The 24,745-nt window shown below is 48.5% G+C and overlaps 3 protein-coding genes across 3 annotated transcripts; all 3 read right to left on the bottom strand.

Annotated features, from left to right (window-relative positions):
- Nucleotides 1-6,659: 6,659 nt before the first annotated feature.
- HOXD11 (homeobox D11) lies at nt 6,660-8,159 on the bottom strand (the record flags this gene model as incomplete). Its single annotated transcript, XM_079311756.1, has 2 exons — nt 6,660-6,980; nt 7,553-8,159. 2 exons carry the CDS (start codon nt 8,157-8,159, stop codon nt 6,745-6,747), a joined length of 843 nt encoding a protein of 280 aa, XP_079167882.1. The 3' UTR covers nt 6,660-6,744.
- Nucleotides 8,160-13,950: 5,791 nt separating this feature from the next.
- Nucleotides 13,951-15,468, bottom strand: HOXD12 (homeobox D12; the record flags this gene model as incomplete). The annotated part of the gene is made up of 2 exons (XM_079311757.1): nt 13,951-14,561; nt 14,907-15,468. The coding sequence occupies 2 exons, from the start codon at nt 15,466-15,468 to the stop codon at nt 14,323-14,325; spliced, it is 801 nt and encodes a 266-aa protein (XP_079167883.1). The 3' UTR covers nt 13,951-14,322.
- Nucleotides 15,469-21,025: 5,557 nt separating this feature from the next.
- On the bottom strand, nt 21,026-22,751 carry HOXD13 (homeobox D13; the record flags this gene model as incomplete). Its single annotated transcript, XM_079311670.1, has 2 exons — nt 21,026-21,276; nt 22,055-22,751. The coding sequence occupies 2 exons, from the start codon at nt 22,749-22,751 to the stop codon at nt 21,026-21,028; spliced, it is 948 nt and encodes a 315-aa protein (XP_079167796.1).
- Between the last annotated feature and the right edge of the window lie 1,994 nt (nt 22,752-24,745).

Below are 24,745 nucleotides of genomic sequence, written 5' to 3' on the forward strand. Positions count from 1 at the left end.
AAATAGTGGAGGTAGAAACTGTTTATTACTCTTTACCTTTTTACTTTCCTTTCTCTCTCTTTCTTTTTTTTTTTTTTTTTTTTTTTTTAACTGGAGTATTTCTTATGTGGGACTAATGTTGTCAAGGACCCTCATCCACACAAAGTGAACTTGTTGATAATTTTTGTTTGGGACTCATTCGCCTGTTTATTTTGGGCCTTTCTACCATCAAAACACCCTTTCAGATCCCCAAGAGCAGGCAGCACGTGAAAGGATTTTAAAAAATTTAAATGCGCCTTTCGCACACTGACAAACACGCGTTTTCCACCAGCGTGGATTTGAATTTTCCTCTGTTTCCTGGCATTTGGATGTTTTTGTACTTTACCGTACACTTTAGACTGCTGGAAACAATAAGCCTATTTAAAATTTCGCGGTGGCAATGAGACAGACCTTTTAAAACCTTATCGCAGCTGTTCAAATACAACATCATTGTCAGGTTAAGAGCCAGTGTCTTTTATAGCTGCAGTCTCCAGCTCCTGGGTTGCCGGAGAGTTTAAATATTACCTTGGTAATATTCGCTGCTCGCAGGCTCTTTCGGCTGCCTCCCCTGCGCCTGGCGCAGCCGCTGCCCTCCCCGGGCACGCTTGGCCGGCGCCGGGGCTGCGCCGAGCGGCGGGCGCTGCGGCGCGGTGGCCACGTAAGATCATGATCAGAGCCATGGCTAACACTCGCCTGCGCCGGGGAAGAAGCCGCGCCGGAGCCCACGACGCTCCCTCCGAGCGCCGCGTCCCCCCCCTCGCCTTCTAGCAATTTCCTCCTCTTCAACAACAGCCTGGACAACCCACAGAGTTTAAAGAAACAAAATACTATTTTTCTTGACGCAGTTTAAGACTTGACTATTAAATCTAATCAGGAATTTTATGCCCATCAAATGGTTCTTTCATAATCTTTATTTACACTGTAAGAAAAGGGGTCCCAGAAATATCCCAGCTGAAAGTATCAGCCCAGAGGTTTGCGGCGGGTTTCGTCTAACAGCAAAGTTAAAACAATAAGCAAATGCTGAGCTGCTTTCCACGCCGGCCTCGCTGCTGCTGCTGCTGCTGTTGCTGCTGCTGCTGCTGGAGGAGCTGAATTCTGGGCGCCTGATTAGACATGAGGGCTCTTTGATTTTTTGTAATTGAAAATATTAATTTCATGCATGTCACTACACGGAAACTCAGATGACTGTTGAGATTATAATAATTTAAATATTGCGTTCAGGACTGGCAAACGGCTTCATAAGACCCTTCGCTCACGGTAAATCATGAGGGGTTTAAAAACGGGCAGCAATTTTTTATTGAAAATGAACAGTAGAAAGTTTAAGTTTGATGTAAATAGAAGTTGAATAAACATGCTAGAGCCATTGGGGAACTGGGGACTTAGGCTCTGGGCATTTAATGTCACTATTGTTTTAAATCATATTAAAATGGAATAAAGTAATTAACATTAATAAATAAATCAATATTGTGCAATAAATGAGATATACAATCTACATTAATATAAAGGTTTTGCTCTCAGAGCCCCATATTTTTCCGAACGAGGGTGAAAAAATGCCCCAACCAATGGGTCCATGCAGATGTAAATTACTGTTTGTAATAAAGCATAGGTGGACATTACAGTTTTCTCCTCTAGCAAATGTCAGGGCTAAAAACTGGAGGTTACCAGACGTGGCAGCAGGGCTTAATTTTCACTGCCTTATCTCCCTGAACCTTATTACTGGTGATATGATTATGTTTTTGTCTCGGCTGTGCCGAGCATTCTCATAGTTGCAATTTGCTGTGTTTGTGTCTCATTATGTGAGGGGGATGGGAGAGGAGTACGAAAGAAGCTAGATATTTTGCAGATGCCTTCAGTAACAAATGTATTGCGAGAAATGTCTTATTTTTAAAATAGGCTGGAGCCCAGGAAGCTTTTAGTAAATTTCCTTTGATTTACTTGATTTCACCATTTTATTTAGGGTGTCCTTAAACGCGCGGACTGTATATATTCTGCCATGCTGTTATATTGCAGGGACATTGAAGAAAATTTTATTTAAGAAAAAAAAAAATTTGGCTACGATATTGTGCCCTTTCTTCTTTTATTAAAGTAACTGTCACGTTGCCCAGATTTCTATGTGCCGTATTTTCATAGAGAGTCGGCGTCTGGGCTGAGGGCTCAGATTCTCTAGATTTTTTTGACCGAGGTTAGGGGACAGAGACGGCATACTGATGACATTACGATTTTTCCTAAATATGAAAGCCTATAAAATAAACAAAATAGCACGCTGGTCTTTTTTTCCCAAGGTCTTATTTCTGAGCGTAAGGATCACACAGTAGCATTGACAGTACGCTCAGCTTCGCCCTACGCCCCAGCCCTTCTCCTATTGTATTTCCATATTTTTGTGGACACAAAAGTGCCTGAGTGTGATGAGTTTTTAGCGTGTATATTGGCAGCCTTCAGCCTCGGCATTTGTGCTGCGCATTTACCTTTCGGCGTTTCCCTGCAGCATTTATATTTTAATCAGAAAATAAACAAATGCCCTTTTCGTTCTACATGAAGGACAAGCCCAAAGACATTTGGAAATAGCTCACAATCTTTTCTATCTAGAGGAAGTTAACTGAGAAAGGGGTAAAAGGAAAAATAGAAGAGGTTACAGGCTCGCACGGAATAATCACATTTACACAATGGTTCAAAAAAAAAAAAAAAAAAGAGAAGAAAGCGGCATATCCATGTTCTGGTGTATAGATACAATTTTCCAAAATTAACAGCGCACTCTGGTTCCCATCACCCGTTCACATTCTCTGAGTTCGGCCTCACTGTAATTGCGAGGGGCTAAAGCACCTCGGATGAAGCCTAATGGGCTCGGGGTTAGTGTGGGCTCTCGCAAGGAGCCCTCTCACGCCAAGGTAAACATACACAAAATCTTCGCTAAACATTTTCCCCTAGGAAAGTGTACGTCCACATTTTCCTCCGGGATACGGCTCTGCCTGCAAGGGCTACCTCTGGCGTCAGGGATCCCAAGGATTTTGGATTGTACAATGCCGTTTTATTACCGACAGAAAGGCTATTTCTAGGAAAGTGTTAACAATGAACTTCTAAAAAGAAAAAAAAAAAAGAAAAAGAAAAAGAAAAATAAACTACACACCAACAATCCAGCAGACAAAATGCCAACAAATGCGTTCGCAAGAGACTAGGCTTTAAAAAATGAGGAGTAATGCTAAGCCAACATGAAATAGATTTCGATGAATTCTGCAAATAAGCAGATAGCAGCGAAACCCTTTCTTTCCCCAGGTTCTGACCAGAAGTGCACACTGGAAGGAAAAAAAAAAAAAAAAAAAAAAAAAAAGATAAAGAAAAATTTTAAAAAATCTCAGAAAGACAGAACATGCTCGGTTACTGGAGAACGCCCAAAATTTCATAAGATTCGCTTTAATTCTGTAAGCTCTATTTTCATTTTAATAGATCTCCATCGCACTTTTAAATACAGGAACTTCATTCAGCGATGCCTTGGCAAGGTGACGTTAGGATATTAAAAATATCTCCTTTTCTCTTTAGTCTCTCTTTCTTTTAAAAAATAAGCACTCTCAGGAGCTAATGTTAATCTCGCCTTTAAATAAAATACATTTTTAACATTATGTTTTCTGTACCTAGAGGTTTATTTAAGAAAATTCTCGGGTAAGAATCAAAGATAAATTGTGGAAAGGCATGTTTTTTATATTACTTTTGTTCCACTAGCATTGAGGCTATCCTTAAAGAAGTAGATAGATTTTCGTTCTGGGGAACGAATTCTGAATATCTTTGGGGTTTGATTTTTTTTTTCCCTTTCTTAAAATTATGGGATTTTTTTTTAAAGCTCGGATGCATTATAAAAGATTACGACCAAAAAAAAAATTCTTTTAAAGTGGCATATTTCTCCAGCACGTCACGGTTATGGGTTATTTGTTTAATAAATCTTTTTGATGCTTTATTTTCTCATTTGGAAGGCCCTGAAATCTTATCGTTACTTATATATTAGATATTTTATTAGCAGTGGAATTATTATTAGGGGGAAAAGAGACTGGAGCACCAGAGGCTGCGGCATTGCAGCGCCTGGGCGCGCCCTCCTGTGGCCGCTGCCCGCCAGACACCGGGAATTTTCTCCTCTCCTGGTCTTTCTCCTCAGCTCAATTTGCTCTCAGTCATGGGTTTCTTCCTTTCTTTTTAAATAGAAACTTAACACCGCTATCATTGAGCATTTATGTAAGATTAGTGCCACGGTGTTTCGGTTTCCGCGGCCCGCTTTTGCGGTGTTTCGGCATTTTAAAAGCGTATTAGTAAGCTGAGATAGACTGTTAAAGCACTGCAGGGAACAGAAAACCTAACGAGTCGTTCTCACCCTGTGGATTAAGGAGCGGCGAGACACGCGAGAATTTTGCAATAAGGTCAGGCAAAATGCCGTGAGGAATTCCCCCGAGTTCGCGCATTTTTAATTAATGGGCTTTGTGGGGAGTCGCATAGAAACATGGTCTTTCTCCCTACGTTAGAGACATTTCCTACCTTATTTAAAAAATGCTTTTCTAAGCAAACCCCTCTTTTTCTTATGAATTAAAGGGAAAAAAAAACCAAAAACAAAAAAGACAAAACAAAAAAAATTACAAAAAGGAAAAATATTTTTGGTCGAATTCCCAGGGCGCAGAAGAGAAAGAGAGGGAAGTGAGGAGCCCCTTGTGCTCCAGCTGGCAGGGACTGGAGCAGGGCACGTTAAGTGCACGACACCGAGAGCTCACCTCGACCCAACCGGGATTTTCTTTGCGTTATGATGCATTTGCTAATATGGCCAGCTATGCGGTAAAATGTGTGTGTGTGGCTGTGCGTGTGTGTGAGAGAGAGCGAGGGAGGGAGGGAGAGAGTGAGACAGAGAGAGAGTGGGTGGTGGTTGAAAATAACAGAGGAACCTTAAGGCGCCTAATTATTCAGAAAGGTTAAAGGTGATGACCTTGACATTTTGGAAGTTCAAAGGCATACACTTATGTTTTTCTTGCTAAAGTGTTTAAAAAAATTTTTTTTAGTCATGCCTCCCTCCTCTTCTATTTCTCTATTTTTTGAATTCTCAGTCTTTTCCTCACTTAGTTGGCACTTTTGCCTTCCCTGCCTGCGAGCGTAGCGAGAGCCACCTCGTCCTATTCAAAAAAGGCAAATTCTTTTCTCACTCGTCGCCTTTATTGCACATTGCGGAAATCTCTTTTTCGCCCACCAGAAGGTGTATAATATAACCCAATTAAGCTGTTTAGAACCTCAGGTTTTATGGTGTTGTCTAGACAGTTCAAGGTTTTGTAAACAGCCCAGCCAGGTCACGCAAGATAAAGCGGCGAGGAGCGGAGCGGATCTCCTCCGGGTGCCGGCCCCCGGCGGGGCCCTCCGCGGCCGGCAGCGCGCTCAGCTCAACTCAGCTCAGCTCAGCTCAGCTCAGCTCAGCTCAGCTCAGCTCAGCTCCCGCCTGCGCCGCGCTCCGCTCGCCCTGCCCGCAATCACATTTCGGAGAACCACCCCCTGCTCCCGAAAGTGTTGGGGGTGGTTTTGTTGTTTTTTTTTTTTTTTTTTAATTTTCTTCATTTTCTTTTTTTTTTTTTTTTTTTTTTTTTTTTTTTTCCTTTTTTTTTTTTTTTTTTTTTTTTTTTTTTTTTTTTTTTTTTTTTTTTTTTTTTTTTTCCCCCAACTAGTGCCAATTGTTTATAGCTCCCTCTTGTCTCGCTCGCTCGGAGCCCTCGGTCTTTCTGCCTTGCTCTTCACTAACAAGTAAACAGTCATTGACGTCGGGGATTCTGGGCTTATTTGGAGCCTGAGCAGTTAAACGAAAAGCCTTTTTCGTTGTTTATAGCAATGGTAGCACCATCAGAAGTGATGGTCTGCAGACAGCCATGTTGGCTCTGTCTCACAGCGAGCGGGGAAGGTACGCATACCTACAAAGGGAGCACTAGGCATCTGAGCTATTACTTAATTAAAATGCTTTTAAAATAACCCCACTAGGCTTCCTCGCGTTATTATTTAACTGAACTTGGCTCTAACCCGGAAAACGCTAAGATCCTTCGGAGATGGAAATCCATACAGTGCACGGAAGTTATAACCTTAACTTTACTAGAAACCATTTATTCACATGAAAAAGACAGTGGCCCATGCTTTTGGATGACAATAGAAACATATATATATATACTTTATATATAGCGAGCGTACATTTACCATCTCTTAAATAAACCGCATTCACTTAAAGGGAGGAAAGTGTTATCCTAGCTCAAAAGCAACGACAGAGCTCCCCCCCGAACTCAATGAATTGTAAGCAACAACTACCAGACACACTGCAGGTCCATTGCTGGTACTGTGGGAGAGGAAAAAAAAAGCACCTTTGGCGAAAAACACTCGAGAGTGGACAGCTGGATTTAGCCTAGTTTCCCCTTATCAGGAATCTGCTCCGCCAAGCCCCGAAATCTCCAGTGGCCATTCAGTGTGGGGAGTTGCACATGAAAATGAAACTTTGAGTTCCGCAGGGTGGATGTGTCAAGTAAACAAATTAACTTTTGCATTCAGATGGTAGGTCAGAGAGACCGATGTATTCTTTGTTTTTCTTCTTTGTTCCTGTTCCCTTGCTCTCTTTTTCTTTTTATTTTTTTCATTCTTTTTTCTTTTTTCTTTTTTTTTTTAATTTTATTTTCTTTTTTTCTTTTCTTTTTTTTCTTTTTTTTTTTCTTTTTTTTTTTTTTTTTTTTTTTTTTTTCAAAACAAGGGATTCCCTGTGAAGTATTGGAGTCGATCTCTGTTTAGTTTCTTTTCTTTCATCCTTCGATTCTGGAACCAGATTTTAACTTGTCGGTCAGTGAGGTTGAGCATTCTGGACAGCTGCAGTCTCTTCTCTTTGTTTATGTACACGTTGAAGAAAAATTCCCGTTCCAGTTCTCTTATCTGATATTTGGTATAGGGGCACCTCTTTTTCCTTGATCGCTGGGGAATTGCTGAAATTCAAGAAAGAAGAAACTGATTTACGCTGTTGCTACGAACATGCTCAGCTAGGATTTGATCAGAGACTTTGATAATATCCCATTGCCTGGAAAGCAGCCCCCTAGTACTTCAAAAAATATTCCTGACGCTTATAATCTCCGGGTGACTTAGCAAAAAAAGCTAATATTTCCCAACTTCTCCTTAAAAGAGGGCTCTTCGAGCAATACAGAGAGATATTTAAATGGGCTGGAAAAATTCCAAGTTTCTCAAACTCCTCTCACACACACCCCCGCCCCAAACAAACTAGGATCTTAAGCTCTAAACCGAAGGCAGCTCTGAGCACTACCTGTGAAATCTCTCCATCTCCCCCCGATGAATCAACAATTTAATAACAATTAATATCCTCTTCCAAGAATACCTTAAGCCCACCTAAATTGGTTTCCTATCGTAAACACGCTTTACAACGGTAAAGGAAATCTTATAGGATATATAAAATCCTTTGGATGCTTATAAAATTGCACATAAAATGCGGCTTGACAAAGTGTTGGCCTTGTACTCTTGCCCCCAATTTACTACTGATACCTACCTGAACTGTTGCTCTTCTCTGCAACAGCCTCACCAGAAGGGGAATCGGCGCTGTTTGCTGGTGTCACTTTCTTCTCCTGGCTGGAAGGTGTTTTACTACAAGTGCTGTTCTGGGTTTTCAAGTCGCCCTTCTCGGCGTCCCCCTCGCTCTCGGAGTGCTGCTGGTACGGGGGTCCGGGGGCTGTCTCGTAAAACTGGTCGAAGCCTTGCGGCAGGATGCCGTTCCTCCCCACCGAGCTGTAGAAGTTGGAGGCGGCGGGAGACGGTCCGTGGTGGCCGCAGACAGGGTCCGTTTTGAACAACATTTCCGTCCTCCTGTTCGCAGGCTGCAGAAAGTCTCTGTGCATCACCTCTTCAGCTGAGTAATAAGGAGCATAACTGCCCCTATACTGCCATTTGCTGCGCTCTAATCCGTATTCCCTGAATGCTACTTCGCGCACAGGTTGAACATGAGGTAAATTAGAAGAATAAGGAAAAGTCATTTGACAGGACGACGATTGAGACAAAAAAGAGGGTTTCGTCGAGAAATCTGAGGGTGAGACGTAATAGGCGCACCCTGGCAGATACATATTGGATGTGCCGTGACTGCAATCGTCAAACTCAGTCATGTCTTCCTTTTTGCGATTGCAAGCAACCAGGAGGCTTCAATGCATTGAACAAGATCCATCTATTGCACAAGAGGGTTTGGACAGGATCAACTAAGAAAAAATCCCCACCGTGTGCTGACGTGCAATTCATCTTGATTGATTCTAGTGGTAATTATGTCACGTGACGCGATGTAGAAATGTCCTTATATCTATATCAGCCCCTCGGAAAGGCTCCTAAGATCTCTCCAAAGAGCCCTCCCAGCACGGGGAGGCGAGCGCGCAGTTTGTACAAATATAGCCGGTTTTAAGTCTCATCCTTTCAGCAGGCGATGTGAGATGCACGTAGGTGGTGCGGATCACCTGGGGCCGCGCCGCCCGGGCAGGCGCCTGCCCACCGCCGGAGCCCGGCGCGGAGCCCCACGGCGCGCAGCCCCCCGCCCGCATCTCTCCCCGGGCAGCGAGGGGGGAGCGCCGCCACCGCCGGGAAACAGCCCCCGGAGCGAGCCTTGGGGGCTCACGGACGGGCACCCCCGGCTCGGAAACGTGATCGCTTCCTCCTTGGAGGGAGCGATACTCTCCGGCCGCCGCTCAAGCAGATGATGAGCGGGTGGGTGATGGTTCACTCAGGAAAGCCAAGTCCCATTCACACATTGGAGTGTACGACCGGATCTGCCCGCCCGGCTCCTGCAATCCACAGTTGGCATCAAAACCGGTCACGAAATTCAAAGCCTGAGTTTCGATCACCTCGTTTTCCCTCGCTTATAAGCCCCAACACTGCGCACTTGTGTCAGGGCGCCAAACTGAAATGAGAAATACGCAAACAGAACATCTCTCAGCAGCCGGATTTACGAAAGGGAGATGCTTTCGGGCTCTCTTTAAGGCAGAGGGCTATGGCAGGAAAAGAAGTCAACCAAGCACGGTTTCCTTGGGAAGCAAAGCAGCAGACAAAGTGACCTCTGTTCCCCTGCCTCCTACTCCCACCAAAATGTTCATTTTCATTGGAAGGGAAAAGCAAGACTCAGGAGCAGGCGACACGCATAGCAGCCGCCAGCCCCGCTCCCGCCCTGCCTTCGAGGGCTCATTTTTGCCAATTTTCCTTTTTTCCTTGAAATATGATTTTATACAGACAAGCACAAACAGGGCCGCAAAAGCTGAAAAGAGAGGAGAATAACGAATACGCGCCAGCAATAGCCCTATACTCGACCAATTCTTGATTCCAGAAACATTTGCCAGCTTTCTATGGGAATGGGTTTTTTCCGCCACTGTACAGCATAGCCAGGTTAGCTCCACCACATGTCGCTCTCCAAATAAACCCGATATCTGGGCGAGCTCCCCAGGCCGAGCACGGCCGCCTCCGGACACCCCAGCAATCCCGGGCGGAGGCTCCGGCAAGTCGACAGGCCCCATATCACCTCCACAAAGACACTCTCCAGGTCCCACAGCGAGCGGAGAGCCCGGCAGGTGGGGAACCGGCCCCACGCAGCTCCGTGCGAGCGGGGAGCAGGCCCGTGGGCTCCCCGCCTCCTCGAGGCGGCCGTGCCCGCCGAGGACTCGGCTCCGCTGCTGCAGGAGCCTCCTGCTCGCCCCCGGCTAGGCGATGCGGAGATGCTCCGGGGGCGGGAGCCCCGCAGCCCGGGCTGCGCCCCGCACCCTGCCCCCCGCCCCGCCGCCGCCACCGCCACGGGCACGGCCCCTCCTGCATCCCCTGGCTCCCCAGAGCAGTCGAGGGCTACCCGAGGGGCTTCCATGCCGCAGCCCAGCTAGCCCTTTCTAAAAATAAAAATACCAAAGCCAGGCAGATATTATGGAGCTCATTCGTAGCACCCTCCCACCGCCTCCTCTTTCTCTCCTTTTCTCTTTTCTTTGTACAGTTGGGTTTTTTTTTTGCTCTGGTGCCTCACTAGCAAAACACCTCAAACGCCACACATTGCTCCCAACAGATAGATTCTTGCAAGTTGCAAGTTATCACTGGAAATCAAAGCACAGAACCATCATTCCCTCCCTTCATCGGCTTTCGAGCCCTCTCGGTTCTGCTGCAACAGAAAAAACAACCTCCCAAAAATGATGTCTGCGCAGTTAAAATGGCTCCTGTGTCACTAATTACCCTGGACCTTGCAGCAAAGCAGGGCAGGGCTCCTTTTGGATTTTGCCCCCCCCCCCCCAAGGTTTCTGATCGCCTATCTCGTCAAGACAGATGGTTCTGGAAACCTTTGGAGTTTCATTTTCTTTACCGTTCAAACAACTAAACGCGCCTTACCCAGAATCTTTCGCCTTCTTTTCGATGCAACAAGCCTAGCATCGATTAAATTTTGGCGCAGGAGCCAACCGGTTTCAACTAATTCAAGTTCAAAGACATGGCGACGATTTGTTAGTACGAAAGCCGTCTTAGTCCTTTAAGAAACGATCTAAATTCGGAAATGTGAGACCAATATCACAGCAGAGACCCCGCTGGAATAAAGCAGAGCTGGGGGTCCCCTCCTGCCAGACCGTTTTCACCCTGGGGTCGGTCCCAGCTCAGCTCTGAACATTAAAATAACACCCCCACACACACTCCCCACTTTCTTTCCTTTTTCCCTTTACGCAGATTAAATAGCATCGAAACATAAATGCACATCATGTACACAGTCAGGCGAATACTTTACCGTTAGGCGTCTTGAAACATCTGCAATCGTTGCCTGGAATCACCAAGTATTCAGGTCCAAGAGACATTTCCAAATGCTCTCCGTGGAAATTAAAGCGACTTGCGTAACGTTTGGGCTTAAAAATATACCCGGTCCGGCTGAAGAAGATGCGGTATTTTTGTGCCACCCAAGATAAGACACTAACTTGACCTTAACTTTGTTATGGCGCCCCTAGTATCTGGAGAACGTGAACAGACACTGTCTGGCAGCTCTCGTAAAAACCGACTGGAGAAGAGATTCTGAGTCATTTCATTTATTGCCACTACAGTTCTGCAAGAAAGCTTTTCCTCTCTGCCAAACTTTAATTATTTATGCTCTTTTAGGAAGCACAAAGGCATCCAGAGCCATTCCCAACAAACCAAGTTGCGTTTGCAGCCTTATCAAAAGAGGAGGAATGGAGAGCCTCCTAGAAGAGCTTTATCACGTTTAGGCTGCGGTGGAAATGCAAAGATGTTTATGTTTGAGTAAATAAAGGGATGAACCGTCGCCTGTATGCTGCGGAAGGATGCGGGCGTGGGCGCAGCAAGCCTGTGCCCGCTGCTCCATCCCGCCCCGCAAAGCTGGTACAAGGGGGCACCTGATAAAACACCCGAAATAATCCAGTCGAAGGGCGTGGAGCACATCCACCTCACTCGGGTGCATCTCCTGCGCACCCAGCCGGCGTGTCGCACACGCTAGTGCACACATGTGCCCAGGGGACAGCTCCGGTGGGTGTGCACAGGCAGAGCCGCACAGGCAGGGCGCGCCCGAGCCTGCAGCTCTGCCACGCGTGTGACCCCCCCACGCCCGAACCGCTGTCCTCCCCCACTGCTCCAGAGAAAGGAATGAAACCTGGAGTATGGGCACGGGTGGAATCACGCACCATTTTCTACCGCCGATGTGTCTGTGCACAGTATGAGCCCACAAACACGTATGTCCGAGCGTGCACACGCGTTTAGACACAACGGGCATTGCTGAAACGAGTGCATCTACAGATACACAGGCACATACAGAGATACATAAAGATACATAGTACACAGACTTTCTCAACAAACCGCATTTCAGATCCTACCTCCTCTGTCTTTTCTCTTTCCGTAGGCGATTTAGACTAGGAGCTTCACAATAAGCCATCATCGAGGATCAGATGCGTTTAATAAATAATATATTGCCTTTCACATATTTTCACCCGAGGTTCCTCTTCGGATTTCACATCACCCATGTAATAAAGGAACGGGTTTCATTTGGGAGGACTAGGATGGGGAAGAACAGTGCAATGGGTCAATTTCTCATGGGCTGTAGCCGTCTAAGCAGTATTCCAGGAGAGGATATGAAAAGGGACTTTATCTGGTTTTTGCTTTTCTCCTGGCTTGCACCATTGGGGTTGCTCCTAGTTTTTTTAATTAGGGAATGCCACTGGATGAAGAGACCCCCATTGTCCGCAATGCGTCAACTCCCAGCACAGAGGCTGAATGTATCGAAGATTTGGAGGGACCCAGGAGTGGTTCCTATGGCTGTGGATGGCTAGGTGTGCATCCCTTGGCCCCGGGGAGCTGTCACCCCGCGAGGCTTCGTCCCTGCTTTGCTACTGGCAGCCACCCCGCCATGAACGAGGTAGGGTTTTGTCTGCATTGGGCAATGCGGGCGGTAAGAGTGGCGACGAATGCTTTGGGCTGGTTTTCCTTCTCCCCCCGAAACACCACCCAAGCGTTACCTTTGGGGCTCTCTGGAAAGCTTTCGGGAAAATGGCTACATCTCTGCCTGCCTAGGAATCGGAGATTTGTCTCCAAATACATCTGGACTACCGTGCCCTTTCGAGCAGTACTTGCAAGCACAGGAGTGAGTAGGAGCCAAGTTCAAATATGATTGTCTATGAAATAATGAGTTTATTGCTTTCGGGAAGCCTACAGTCCCCTCTAAGTAGGTAGCAGCTTTGTGCCGTTCCTTGCGGTTGTTTAGACCTTATGTATTCGCCACGAACAACCATATCTGAGCCTATTTTACATGCCAGAAAAGAAGGCAGCCTCTGCCAACCTAATTATTATTATTGTTGGGAGGCGTGGAAATGCGCTTCGTTGAGAAACGAAGACTTAGGTGGAAATCGCAGCCAGAGGCATTTTAATACCGACCTAAAAATCCGTGAGATTTTTATTTTAGAATTGATATTCTGAGGTATCAGACTAAGGGCAAGGCGTAGTTTCCTCGGCCCTAGAGCTCTGGCCGGATTGACTGCTCTGGTGTTGCAGAGGCCAGCAGCTCTCGGCAGAGAAAGCCTCTTATCAAGATGCGGGGAAAATCGACCTCATTCTCGTCCCAAAACAGTGATCAGACGGCTGATACACTGCTACCAACCCCTTTGGTTGGGTTATCCTCTGAGGTTTATATCTGGGCAAAACCCAGAACGGGTTCTCACTTTTCCCTCATAAAAATCTATGGAGAAACGGCCATGGAGACTGAGTGGTGAAACAACCAGTCCCACCAAAACCTCCATGTTGTTCCGACTGCTGTGCCTGCAGCACCTCGGGGTGAGACGTGGGCCCCAGCCTCCCTCCAGCCCGCTCCGAGCCTGGGCCTCTGCCCCGGCACCGCCCGCTGCCTTTCGCCGGCTGGGGCAGCGCTTGGACAAGGCCAAAGTCAGGGGCGCAGCAAGGGCAGGGCCCGGCCCGGCCACCTGGGGAGGCTCCGGCGCCCGTCCGCGGCCCCCGCGGGACAGAGGGGCGCTTTTCCCCGGGAGAGGAGCCTCTGGGCCGTGCCCGCGGAGCAGCCCTGCCCGCCCCCGGGCACACGGCGGCTCCCGGCCGTGCCGTGCCGTGCCGTGCCGTGCCGTGCCGTGCCGTGCCGTGCCGTGCCGTGCCGTGCCGTGCCGTCGGGCGGCCGCGGCAGCGGAGCGGGGCCGAGAAGAGCCGCGCTCAGGTTACGCGGGCCTTGCGCGGGGTCACGTGCGCTCTCCGCCGGGCTGCGGTCGGATCTGCTGGGGCTGGCGGGGGGAGGGTGGGAAAAAAAAAAACAAAACCTAAAGAAAAAGGTTTATTTGCTAACCACTTTCCCCATCGCTGCTCGAGCAGGTTACTCCAAACCACAAAACAAGCCGGCGCCGCAGGCTCGCCCTGGCGTGCAGGGCAGCAGATGAAGGGAGCGGCCGGGACTCACAGAGCTGACGTCTTTACTAGGAGTTATTCCTTTATTTTGCTGCAAAATGGTGTTTACATACAGATAAAAGAAATCGATCTTAGTTTAGCACCGCTTGTTCTCCGGGGAAAGAGAGGGTAGGATGCAGGAGAAAATCTATATAAATGGACAAAGAAAGGTAAAAAGCTGATAATACATGTTTCCGTGCTTGTCCGGCTCGTCTTCTTCATCTTGGCTAAGAACTCAGCTTTGCCTATTTAGGTAGGGATCCTACGCGTTACGAGAACTTGGTTTAAATGGTAAAAAGACGCACTCCCCGCGTTTCACTGGCGCCTACGCTCTACTCTAGGGGTGAACACTCTGGGCACAAGTTCATGCAGGAACGGGCGGACTCTGCTCTAGTACATAGAAAGAGCCTGCTCTCGCATTACTACTCTTTTCTTTTTCATCCTCCGGTTCTGAAACCAAATTTTAACTTGCTGATCGCTTAAATTCAGTCTGTTGGATAGTTCTTTCCTCTTCTGTCGGTTAATAAACTCATTGAGGAGAAACTCGTTTTCCAATTCAGCAATTTGTTGTTTTGTGTATGGTTTCCGTTTCTTTCTTGATCTCCCCTGGGTGGGACACCAAGGCAAACCTACAACAAACACGTCGATAATTTAGTGGATCATGTCTGGATATGCAAATATAGGAATATGCAAAAAAATGAAATAAAATAAATTTTAAAAACCCAAAACCAAAACCCAAACCAAGAAAAAAAAAAAAAAAACACAAAAAAACCCCAAGCTATTAGAGCGAAACTAGGTCAGAAAACTGGGCAAAGCACATCTGACAGCACAGTTTCTATCTAACCTCGGAGTCAGATTAAGCGGTTTTTGCTCCGAAAGAGTTACAGGGTGGGTTACAAAGTAATTACAGGCATCTCTTACAAAGAAGGTGTATCTAGGTCGCTTCTAACTAAAGCGAGATATTTAAGGCATACCATCCTGCACTGAAGGTCTGAGGCATGACTGGACTGCTGCGGGCTGAACTGTCAGGTTCAAGTTGACGGGATTCTTGATGTCCTCCTTTAAGCTTGAATTGCAGGAATTCACTTCGAAAAGAGTAGCCGAGCCATGCAAACTTCTCTGCAGGCTCGAGTGGTCATACTTTACGGGCTTTAAGTTGGCTGTGTGAGTAACAGTTGGGTCATTTGCAAAAGATTGCCTCTGCCTGCATCTTTCCTCTTGTTTGGAGCTCGTATCGTGGGCGTAATATTTATTGTTGTCTTCCAGGCATTCCTTGTTGCCGTTGGAGCTGATGTTGATTGGAACGGAGCCGGAGAGGTAAGGCTGCGCCGCGCCGCCGAACGCGTGGCTCTGCGGCTGGGCTGCGCACGAACTTGAGCAAGTCCAGGGGATCGAGCTCCGGGGGTAGGAAATGGTGGGCAGAGCCGCCAATTGACTGCCATTAGCCCGCAAATTAGGAAAATAAAAGGAATCTGGAGATTGCAAATTCAAGAGAGAACCAACGTAGCCAGATCTGTAGAGACTGCGATCACACATTTCCAACAAAGGACTTCAGCTGTTCTTACAGCGGTATTTAGTTACAACAGGGAATAAGCGGAAAGCCTGAAACGATTGGACGAAACTTTGCAGACAGGTTCTTCAAAGCCGGTAATTTCAGCACCGCCTCCAGCGACCGAGCCACAGAGTCCCCCCCTCTTCTTCCCCCCCCCTTTTTTTTTTTCTTTCTTTTCACCCCCACTTTTTAAAGGTCTTATGATAACACTCGAAATATGAAAATATCGAGCTCGCAAGGGGGAGGGGAAACCATGGTCTCCAGTTCTATAAAAGTGGCCGGGGCGGGTTGGCAGAGCTGCGGCGCCGGCGGAGAGATGAGAGGAAAACAAACATTTGCTGAGAGGACGGGGCAGCCCCGGTGCAGCTCCCGTGCCGGCGGGGTCCCGCGGCTGGCAGTGCCCGCCGGCCGGCAGCACCCTCCGGGCCAGAGCGATACCCACGGTAAGAGTGAGCACCGAGCACTGGAAACAACTCGTGATGTCTCTGAGATGTGGAGGTTTAGGGCACACGTGTGCACTTCAGCCCCTAACTGCATCATATGCATCCGCATATGTGTGCAAATAAAGCCTTAATCGATCGGATATTGCCGGACCGTCGTTCTGGCACACTAATAACCAGTGCTGTCTTAGGTCCGCAAGTTTGCCCTTTTTTACCCCTTTTGCTTTTCATCTTCAATTGAAAGCGCTTTTAGACGAACAAAGCTTCTAAAACCTGGAGTCTATCTTGTCTTTGAAATACAAGCAAACAAACATCAACAAAGAGAGAATAACAACAGCAACAACACGGAATTACTCGGGCAACCCTCTGAGATTAAATAAATAAAAACATAAATAAAATCGAAAGACTTCAAGAAAGAAAATGCCAAGGTCTGCTCTTCAGCAGAAGGGCTGAGAATGCAGCAGCGGGCAGAGGGGAGAATTAGCTTCATCTCCCAGGCTATGTGTGAGGAATTTTTCTCTCCTGAAAATTATTCTTTAATGTTTTATTACGGTGTTATTTTTGGGAGTTAACATATTTTTGAATTTTTGGTTGATCAAACAAGAGACCATTAATTGCATTATCTCTGTCATTTCCCCACTGCCCCCGAATTATTAAAATCATGTCTGAGAGCATCCTCACGGGAGATTGCGGACCGTGCAGTTCGCGAGGCAGGGTTCTTCCCCCCGAGAAGAGGCAGCGCCCCGTGGGCTGCACCTAAAGACCCTGGCAGAGAGCTGGAAGGCTCGGGAAGGAGCCGCGCACCCATGGGCTCTGCGCTCCATGCCGCTCCTTGCCCCGCCGCCCCACAAATGCGAGGGACACTCTGGAGGCCGATCAGCCTCCCGGACCGGGCGTTTCTGTCCTCGGCCTCTTTCCCGAGATCTCCCCTGGTGTGTGCGGGTCCGGCGTCAGGCAAAGCTTTAATGCCGAGTTTCCCACTTTCATTACCTCCGTTAAGAACTTGAACCTAGTTAGCAGGTAGGGTTAATTTTCCCTGTTATTATCCTCTTAATCACAGTTTTAATCTTGCTTTTATTTCTAAGGCGAGATCAGAGTAGCTGCCCTTCTTGACATTCTCCTAATCAAATTCATCTTTCTGTTTAATGGGAAATTGAGGGAAATTCTGCAGTAATTTCATTGCCCTGGAAAAAAAATCTTTAAATGATTGCTCTCTCCTAGACCACACAAGACCACACAAGCACCGCTGGAGGATATTGCTGACCACTGCCTTTAATTTTTATTGTTTGAATTATGTCTGCCAATTGAATCTCCTTCTTATTAGCTGACTTGTATTCCAACTTTGTGTTCCTTAAGAAGATGGGCAATACTTTTTCATAATCGCCTTTTACGAAAAAGCTGATTTTCGGTTCTTGGAAGAGAAAAGGCACATTCGGTTCAAAGGCTATATTTTTGTCTGCAATAAACACGAGGAATGGATGTGAGTTCCCAGTTACCGGAAAGAAAGGTGACACTTCAAACTAACTTTTATGGGGTTAGAGAAAACAGAGCTTTCAATTAATATTCAGCTCATTTGTAATAGCTAATTCTTTTTTAAAAATAAAACAAAAAAAAAAAAAAAAGAAAAAAAGAGAGAGAAAATATTAAAAACCTGAAATAGCTGGAGACACTTACAGCTAAGGAAAATGTTTAAATCTACATGAAAAAACATTACATTTACAGAAACATCTTGTTCCAGAGACGGCTGGCCTGGGAGCCGAGGGAAGAGGGGTGGAGTGGAAGGAGTCCTACGGGCTTCTGCTGCTTTTTCCAGCCACAGCCGGCTGCTGGTTTGGGGGCGGCGTGTTAATGCCGCGGGTGTCCCCCCGCCTGTGTCTGTACAGGAAATATCACCACTGAGGAACAGGGCAACCCGGAGGCCTGCTTTCACACGCTCCTTTCCTCTTTTCCGCTCCTTTTTTTTTTTTTTTTTTTTTTCCCCCACTCTGGTTTTTAAATAGGCGTCCGGATAGGCCTGGACCTCAGAGCTGACCACACGCTATAATTTCACTGGCATAGTCGTCCAGTTTACAGACGAAGGGTGCTCTGCGTGTGACCGAACAGCCTCCCTCGCTCATTTATCACTCGGAAACGCGGCTCCCGGAGCGAGAAGGCTTCCCTTGCCTATGCCAGGGGTTGTCCAGGAGATGGCAGGATTGCCTCAGACATGGCTGGGAAATAGCGCTGCCTGACAGGAGTCAAGCAATGCATCACTGCGCCACTGTGCATTTGCAATTCGGTTTGTCGAGGTACATGTTAATTATCTGCAATAACGTGAGCTACATTTCAGGCGAACCATCATAGCTTTTTCTCTAAACACGGCAAGCTGTGGCCGGCTACTGCTGGGGCTGCTCGGCTGCATCCCGGCCCCGGGCCCACGTGAAACCGATGTCCTGAAGAGCCCGAGCTGTGGCCAAAGAGGTTTTGAACAAGGCTCACCAATGCCCCAGCTACAGGCTTAGAATACCCTTTTACTCTCAGCCGGTAGGTAGAGATGTGTGCCTCACCTTCCTCCTGCCTGTAATTGCTGGCTTCTTAATGATTCTGCACGTTCTTACGAAGCTAAAAGGCTACTCCTCTCCATCTGGTACCGATTTGCCAGACAGTTCGGGTTTCCTTCTGCCCGGGGAAGGAGGCTTTGGCTCGACAATCTGCGCCTTCTGAAAGCTCGGAGCCCGGCAAAGCCAAAGGTTAAGCCTGGAAGGAGGAAGAGATCAGCCCGCGATGGCTCCGCGGCCGGGAAACAAAACAGCTCTGGCAGTGCCCGGCCTTTCACCGAGACTCGGTGGGAGGAAAAACCTCCATAGAATTAATGGCAGTGTGTGTGGGTGAGTGGCGGTGCCAAGGGGGAGAAGACAAGAATTTAAAACATTCGGAGAAAAAAGGTTGCATCAGCAGAGAGGGCCGTTCCAGGCACGTAAAGGATGAGCACCACAAGTGTCCTTTTATACTAGAACGAAACAAAAATGCGCTTTGCGATAAAATCTGAACTGCTCAGAGATGGACTTGATTCATCCGGTCAGGGTAAAGAAACGCCATGAACGTGCAAGCGGAGTAGAAAGGGGAAGGAAGAGGGTAGAGGAGGGGGAAGTTAACCTCCCGATGGAACCAGCCGGTTGTGGAGAAAACTGAGGGGCATCGCTCCGGGCCGGCCGCCGGGGAACCAGCAAGTGCCCGCACGTTTTGGAAATGGAGAACAAAGGGGCGACGGGCAGGCAGAGCAGGGCTCGAAGGAAAAAGGGAGACACAGCCTTTCGCCTGCTTCCCACGCTCTGTATTTCTTGCCGGCAGCATTTCTGCCTCGCTAAAACCCTTTCTGATCGACAAGGCACTCTCAAATGCTCTTCCTCATTCATTAACGCGCGCCTTATTGTATCTACCTCTCATTTCCCGGGAACAGCGTACTGTAAGCGTCCCTGAGAGGATTCCAGGCAAACCTGGAGCCCGTGAGACCCCTTGGGGCAAAAAAAGGCGAATTTCTTTATGCCTTTTTATATGTAGCGAAAAGAAATCATTTTATTAAAGATGGTTCAGGAAAAGATTTGCAACATCGTTAACAGTTTGGAAGTTCAGATTGTATGTCCAACACAAAGTAAAAGCAGATTTTAAGACAAATTTTTTAAAAATGGTTTATGGAGAAGTAGGCTTATCGTATGTCTTACCACATACAAGGGTAATCAAAATCTTTAGAGCAATAGTATATTATAATAAATAATACTAGTTTGGAACATATTTTAATAATTAGACGAGGCACATTAACAGAGAGGATACCGCTTCTCTCTCCTAGTTGTTGATTAGCTTGTCTGATCACCCTGTGTATATCATAACATGCACACTAGGTTTAAAAGAATAAAACAATCGACAAAATTTTAGCCTTTCGGCCCATATAAATTATGGCATCTTTTGATTTTCCTTATTTATTGCTTCTGTCATTAACACCCGTTTAATTTTTGTAAATGAAAAGCTAGCAGTGACCTTCACTCTTCCGACAAGGAGTTTTTGGACGAGAGGAAGGAGAAGAGTCTCTTGGGCTGGTCCAGACAGACAGGGCAGAGCTGACATTTCCCGGCAGGTCTGTGCAGGTCCATACACACCTCTGTAGGGGCAGCCTGTCCTCTGGCTGCGGGGCGAGCTGGCCGATCCATCATGCCGAGAGCGCTGTCCCTGGGCGCCGCGATCTGCGGAGCGCTCAGCCTCGCAGCCCCATCCGGCAGCTCCGTCCGGACACAAACTCTTTCCCTTTCCAGCCGGGCTCCTTTTCCAGCCGGGCAGTGTGGACTCCTTGCACTGGAAACAAAAATGTGGCGGAAAGAAACCACAAACCCAGCCTCGATCTCAAACCTGCAGAGGCAGGGAGCGCGACGGGACGTGCCTGCGATTCTGCGCCTCGCAACAGCTCGGAGAGGTTATACCTTCCTCGAAAAAATAATTAAAAATTATGCTGCAGCCAGTAACCCTCCACGCAGCTCTGTCCGGGTCCCAGTGCACCAGGCAGGTTTGGCCGAAGCCGGGTGCCGCGATGGCTCCGTATTTCGGCTTTCTTGTATTTCCGACAGATTTTTTTTTTTTTTTTTTTTTTTTTTCCACACGGCGTGTTTTGAAGTTTACGATACCAAATCAAAACAGACACTTTTTGGCACTGGCTGTTTCTCAGAGGAAAAAAAAAACAAAACAAAACCAACCAACCAAACAACAACAACAAAAAAAACCCCACCAAAAAACACAGAGTACCCCCCAAAGACTTAAGCATTAAAGAAAATTATGACCATTACCGTTCAACATATTTAAATTCGTTTATACTGGCCTAGAGGGAAGAATAGAAAATATAATTAATATTAATATTAATATTATTTTTAAAAAGAAGAAATTACGATTCAATTCTAGGCTTGTCAACATTCCCTTACACTGAGAGAAAATCGTTGACTTTCACGGAAAACAATTCCCGAAATTTCGCCACGGCTGGAAGGACAAAAAAATTTAAATATATTTTCAAGTCTTTCCAAAAGTCTTTAGCTGGTTGTAAATTGAGTTTATATTTTCATCACTGTCCGCAGCTAATGTATCAAGATACGTTGTCTTTCAGTTTGGAAACTATTTTCTTATCCTTCACCCTCCTGTTCTGAAACCAAATGGTAACTTGTCTCTCGGACAGGTTTGTGGCTGCCGATATCCTTCGCCTCTTGTCCTTGTTAATGAACTTGTTAATGGCATATTCATTCTCGAGTTCTTTAAGCTGCAGTTTTGTATACGGCACTCGCTTCTTTCTCCCACGCCGATAGACACACATATCGGGCTGGTTTAGTGCAACGTCCCCTATTGTAAAAGACATTATGCGAAAAATCAGAATTTTATTACAGGCGTTTAAGGCTTAACCGATACTTGTTGGGCACTGGTTTTCATGGGCAAATAAATAATGCAGGGTTGTTTACAGTTTATTATTATTTACACTGTCACATTATTTGCACTCTAGTAAAGTACCACCAAAACTTTGATGGACTGTCATCACTTTTCAGGCATGCATCGCTAACCGAGCATGTAGGGCGGTGGGGGCAGTGTCTGGGGGGCTGAGTGGGTCGGTGCTGGCAGTGCACACACAGAAATCCCTTTGGTGAGAGTTTCCCGGGTTTGTTTGTATGTGGTTTGTGCCTCTGTGCCCTCACTACTCGCAATGTCTTAAGTGCTCTGGGGCCGGCGGATCAGTCGCCGGCCGGAGAGGCAGAGGAGAGCAAGCCTTCGGGCCACCGTCCTGCAAACTTCAAACGCGCCTACAAGCCTGGCCAGCGAGGGGAGCAGCGGGAGAAGGGGCCCGAGGCCGCCCCGGGGTCCGGTGACCTGGCGCTGGTGACGGGGAGGTTCTGGGGTCAGTCCCGCGGGTATGGAAAGCAGAGGGTGAGGATTTTCTCGGGGATAGACGGACGAGAGGGGAGTGAGAAAAAGAGAATATCCACCGCCCCCACCCTGCTCTGTGCGTGTCTGTGCAGCGTGTCCAGCTCGGCAGGCCGCCCCTGCAGCCCGGGGGGCGGGGGAGGGGACGGAAAGGCGGAGGAGGCGCGGGGGAGTTCTGCTCAGACCATTTCTCCCCCTCTCGTACCTGGAAAGGACGATTTCCAGAAGTGTGAGCTCTGTGTCTGATCTTTGGCACAGTAAACCTGACTATTCCAGCCATTAGCCAGAGTCCAAGACTGATAGCCCTCCATTGATATGTATGTTTCGTGTCTCGGTTCCCCAGAGCCAAACGTTGAGACCATGTCTATGTACCCAGGAACGTGCTGGTAGGGGGTTGTATAGCCCTGGTAGAAGGACACTTCCTTTGCCCTGGAGGAGACTTCATTGGCGGGGACACTCGTGCTGGTCAAGCTGGAGACGTCCATGTACTTTTCCACGGGAAAGCCGCCAATGGAGGCATGGGGGGGAGACTTCAGGGCGTTTTGCTGTATCCCAACCCCGTGGGACATCCTGCAGCTATAGTATCCATTGCCAAAGTGATACCCATAGCCCAGCGCGGGGGCGGCGGCCGCCGTGGTGGAGCCCGGGCAGTCCTTGGTCGGGGGGTCGGGCCTCGCCGCCGCCCCCGAGCGCTCCCCTCCGCCGGCGTAGGCAAAACCCGAGGCGGCGGCGGCGGCAGCGGCGGCGGCGGCCGCTCGGCCCGTGTGCGCCGCCCCGAAAACGGGAGAGGAGAGAAAATTACGGCACTGCCCGGGGGCTCCGCCGCCGCCGCCGCCGCCGCTGCCGCCGCCGCTGCTGTCGCCGCGCAGTCCGTCCATCTCCCAGCTCGCTGCTTTGCTCATGGCCTTGCACATCGCGGGCGGTGGCAGCGGCGGCTCGGTCCCCGGCCGGGCATGTTGCGGATGGTTATTTGCCTCCAACAGGTTGGATCCTGGCGGTACGTTTATAAAAACGAAGTCCAGGTTGGGAGGGGGGAGCGGGGTGGGGGCGGCCGGCCCCAGATTAGTTTGCCTCAGCCCGGGGGGCTGCTCATAGGCTGCCGTCGGAACATGTGACCCTCCCGCTGCCCGCACTGCCCCTTTCGCCTCGCAGCCCCCCGGTCCGCACCGACGGCGCCCCCACCCTCTACTCCCACCCCCGCCCCGCCGCCGTGCTCCCGCCCCGCCACGGCCCCGGCGCTGGAGCGGGGGGAGGCTGGGCGGGCGAGGGGCCGTGATGCCCCTCCGGACCTAAGCCCCCGTAGCCTTCATCTCCCCCTTCCTCCTGCCCGCGGCTTCAAAAAGGCCAGTCGAGTACCACTGGACCTTTAGAGGCCGCGGGAAGGGGCCCTTTTTACAGCCACGGGCAGGGGTCTCACCGGATCCACAGCGAGACCTTCTCCAGTTCAATATTGCATCTGCAAGAAGTGGAAAACCCCAACACAGTCTTTGTATTCCACCCTCTCCACCTCCCTTCTTCCTCGCGATATGGAGTAGAAGAGCTTTGTTCTGTGGGAAAAGGGGTCCCCTGGCTTCACTGAACTGTCGGTCCCTGGCAGAACCCTCCCTTTTCTCCCCCTTCCTTACCCTCCCCTCGGTATTGCTACCGGCAAGGAAAATGCACAGGGTCTGTGCGCAGCGCAGGATGGTAAACCTGGCACTCGTTAGATGTGCCTTTTTTCCCCTTGCAGTGTCAGTTCATGTCGTGGTAAGGCAGTCTAGGTAAAACGCGGAGTTTGCTTACGCTGATGGCTGTTCTTCTGGTGACTTCTCAGGACGGTGGCAAATCCTTCCGTCGTCTCTCTCAACTTTCACACTGAGTCGGGATGGAAATGCAGGAGCGCGAGGTAGTGGAGTTGGACAAAGCTCCGAAGACGACTCCCAGCCCCAGCCCCAACCGCAATCTCAACCCCGATCCCTACTCCTCTGGACCGAGTCCAGTCCTTCCGCAGTTGTGTATTGCACACTTGGCTCTCTCTTGGGCGCGGAGGGCAAAAAGTTACTGGGAAAAGTGTCAGCTTCGCGGGGAAGGGCAGGGAAACTCCGCGCCGCTGAAAACCATAATATGTGAGGCTGTGTTTACTGTCCCTACGGAGGCTCAGGCGCATGAGAGAAGAGAGCCAGCGGCCATGGAGGTGAAACTCTGTGCCGACACCATTTCGGGGCTCTGGGGATGTCCTTGCTGAGCAGCCCGGACAGGTGGTGGCGGGGGTCCCCGGGCACTGGGCTGTCGCGGGATACCTGCAGGTCCAGCAGCAGGGTTCCCGCAGCCCTACTTTGTAGCCTATCTAACAATCGTCGGCGGTATTTGGAAGCAGGGTTTGGAATGACAAACGGGTGGCCGTAATTACGGGAACAACCGGATGGCATAGACGAGTTCATGTTCATTACCTCTGACGGCATAATTGCTATTAAGTTTTCTTAATCAGCTAATAAGTGAGCCAGGCGTGATTACATGTTTCTCTCGGTTATAAGCCGAATCAGTACTTACACTCAGGACATTAAACCCTCCGTAATTAGAAGGAAGTTTTGTCGAAGAACAATTTTCTCACCCTTTTATGTCCCTGCAAGCAACTTTCTAGCGAAAACGCTGCTATAAAAAGAAGCCCAGAGAAATGAAGGATTTTTATTTCTCCGGATATCTTTCTATGCGTATTCCCACGTCCTGTTGTGTTTCCTCTTTCAATAAATGCAGCGAAAATTTCTCTCGTGTCGGGACCCTTAAATAAGGCCGTGAAAGAAAGAAACACCTAAAGAGCAGGGTTTCGGAGCTTTTCGAGGTCGATTGCATCAAAGGAAACCACGGTGCAGCCCTTAGAGGACTTCAGCCCCGCCGAGACCTCTGCTCCAGCGAGAGC

This window comes from Erithacus rubecula (assembly GCF_903797595.1).
Source record: "Erithacus rubecula genome assembly, chromosome: 8".
Lineage (NCBI taxonomy): Eukaryota > Metazoa > Chordata > Aves > Passeriformes > Muscicapidae > Erithacus > Erithacus rubecula.